Consider the following 1,076-nt stretch of genomic DNA (forward strand, 5'->3'; position numbering starts at 1 on the left):
CCGCGGAGAGGGAGACACGCCTGGGTTCCGGCATCCCGGCGGGCAGCACCTCCACGCCTGCGGAGACCCGTCCGAGATGCCGCCCGGAAACTCCCTTTCCCGTTCCCAACCACCAGCCTGTGCCATCAAAAAAACCCCACGACACCCGCAGGAAAAACCCTTTGCCCGCAGGAAACGGGCAAGCGCAGAGGTTTGCAGCCGAGGCGAAAAGTATCCAACCACACGTGGATCTTCCCGAGTCCCTCACACACGCCGACGGGTTTGTCCGGCGGGAAATAACCGGGCGGGATTTGGGAGCGGTACCTTCGAAGGTGTGCTGGTCTATGATGAGCAGGTTGTGCACCTCCACCTCCTCCCCGAAGGAGGTCTCGTGCGGCGCCGTGCTGCTGGAGAAGAGCTTGCTGGTGCTCACGCTGCTGGACAAGGCCTAGGACACAGGAACAGGGGTCACATCCTTCTGTCACCGGCATCTCCTCACGCGGCCAGGGCCGGAAGAAGGAACGGGAGAGGGGGAAGAAGCAAGGAATTCCCTGGGTTTGAGCGAAGGGACACGCTCCCCACGCCGCAGAGGTGGTGCTGCTGAGTGACAGCATTAACAGGTTCATTCCTGAAGGGAACTTGTGCCCCCATCCCTGTGGGAATAAACCACTTGGGACCTACGGGGAACAGAAGGAGCAGCACCCAAACCCAACGGTGACCTGGCAGATCCTGAGGGCACCGAGCCCTTTTCACCATCCCATTCCCACCCAGGCTGAGGGAGAGCCTGCCCTCGGAGCTTTAGGAGACTGTCAAGGAGAACCTTGTCCAGGAGAATCCGCGGGACGGGTTGACCCGAGGAACTCGGAGACGATCCAGCAGCTCCCCCTCACCTGGGTGCTGGCGCTGGGTCTGAGGGCGGTGGTTCCCCCGCTGGCATCCTGCACCTCGATCCGACTGGAGAGGACGCCGAAACACTGGGACACCTCTTGGTAGCAGATCTTCCTGCGGGATGAGAGCGCTGCGTGGGCGGGAAAGGCCACTCCAGGGAGAGCACAGAGGCTCCGGAGACACGACAGAGCCGTTTGCCCAGCCGAGCT

At 62.4% G+C, this 1,076-nt stretch overlaps 1 protein-coding gene across 1 annotated transcript in view; it reads right to left on the minus strand.

The window, feature by feature from the left end:
• Positions 1 to 1,076, minus strand: part of LOC104510249 (DNA damage-binding protein 1) — a gene marked incomplete at both ends in the record, with an annotated part of 4,304 nt that overhangs the window by 3,041 nt on the left and 187 nt on the right. The window contains 2 exons of the mRNA XM_010152431.1: positions 304 to 427; positions 870 to 981. Coding sequence (XP_010150733.1) covers positions 304 to 427; positions 870 to 981 — 236 coding nt within the window. The remainder of the gene's footprint in view (positions 1 to 303; positions 428 to 869; positions 982 to 1,076) is intronic.

This window comes from Eurypyga helias, unplaced genomic scaffold (assembly GCF_000690775.1).
Source record: "Eurypyga helias isolate BGI_N326 unplaced genomic scaffold, ASM69077v1 scaffold31235, whole genome shotgun sequence".
NCBI classification, from domain to species: domain Eukaryota; kingdom Metazoa; phylum Chordata; class Aves; order Eurypygiformes; family Eurypygidae; genus Eurypyga; species Eurypyga helias.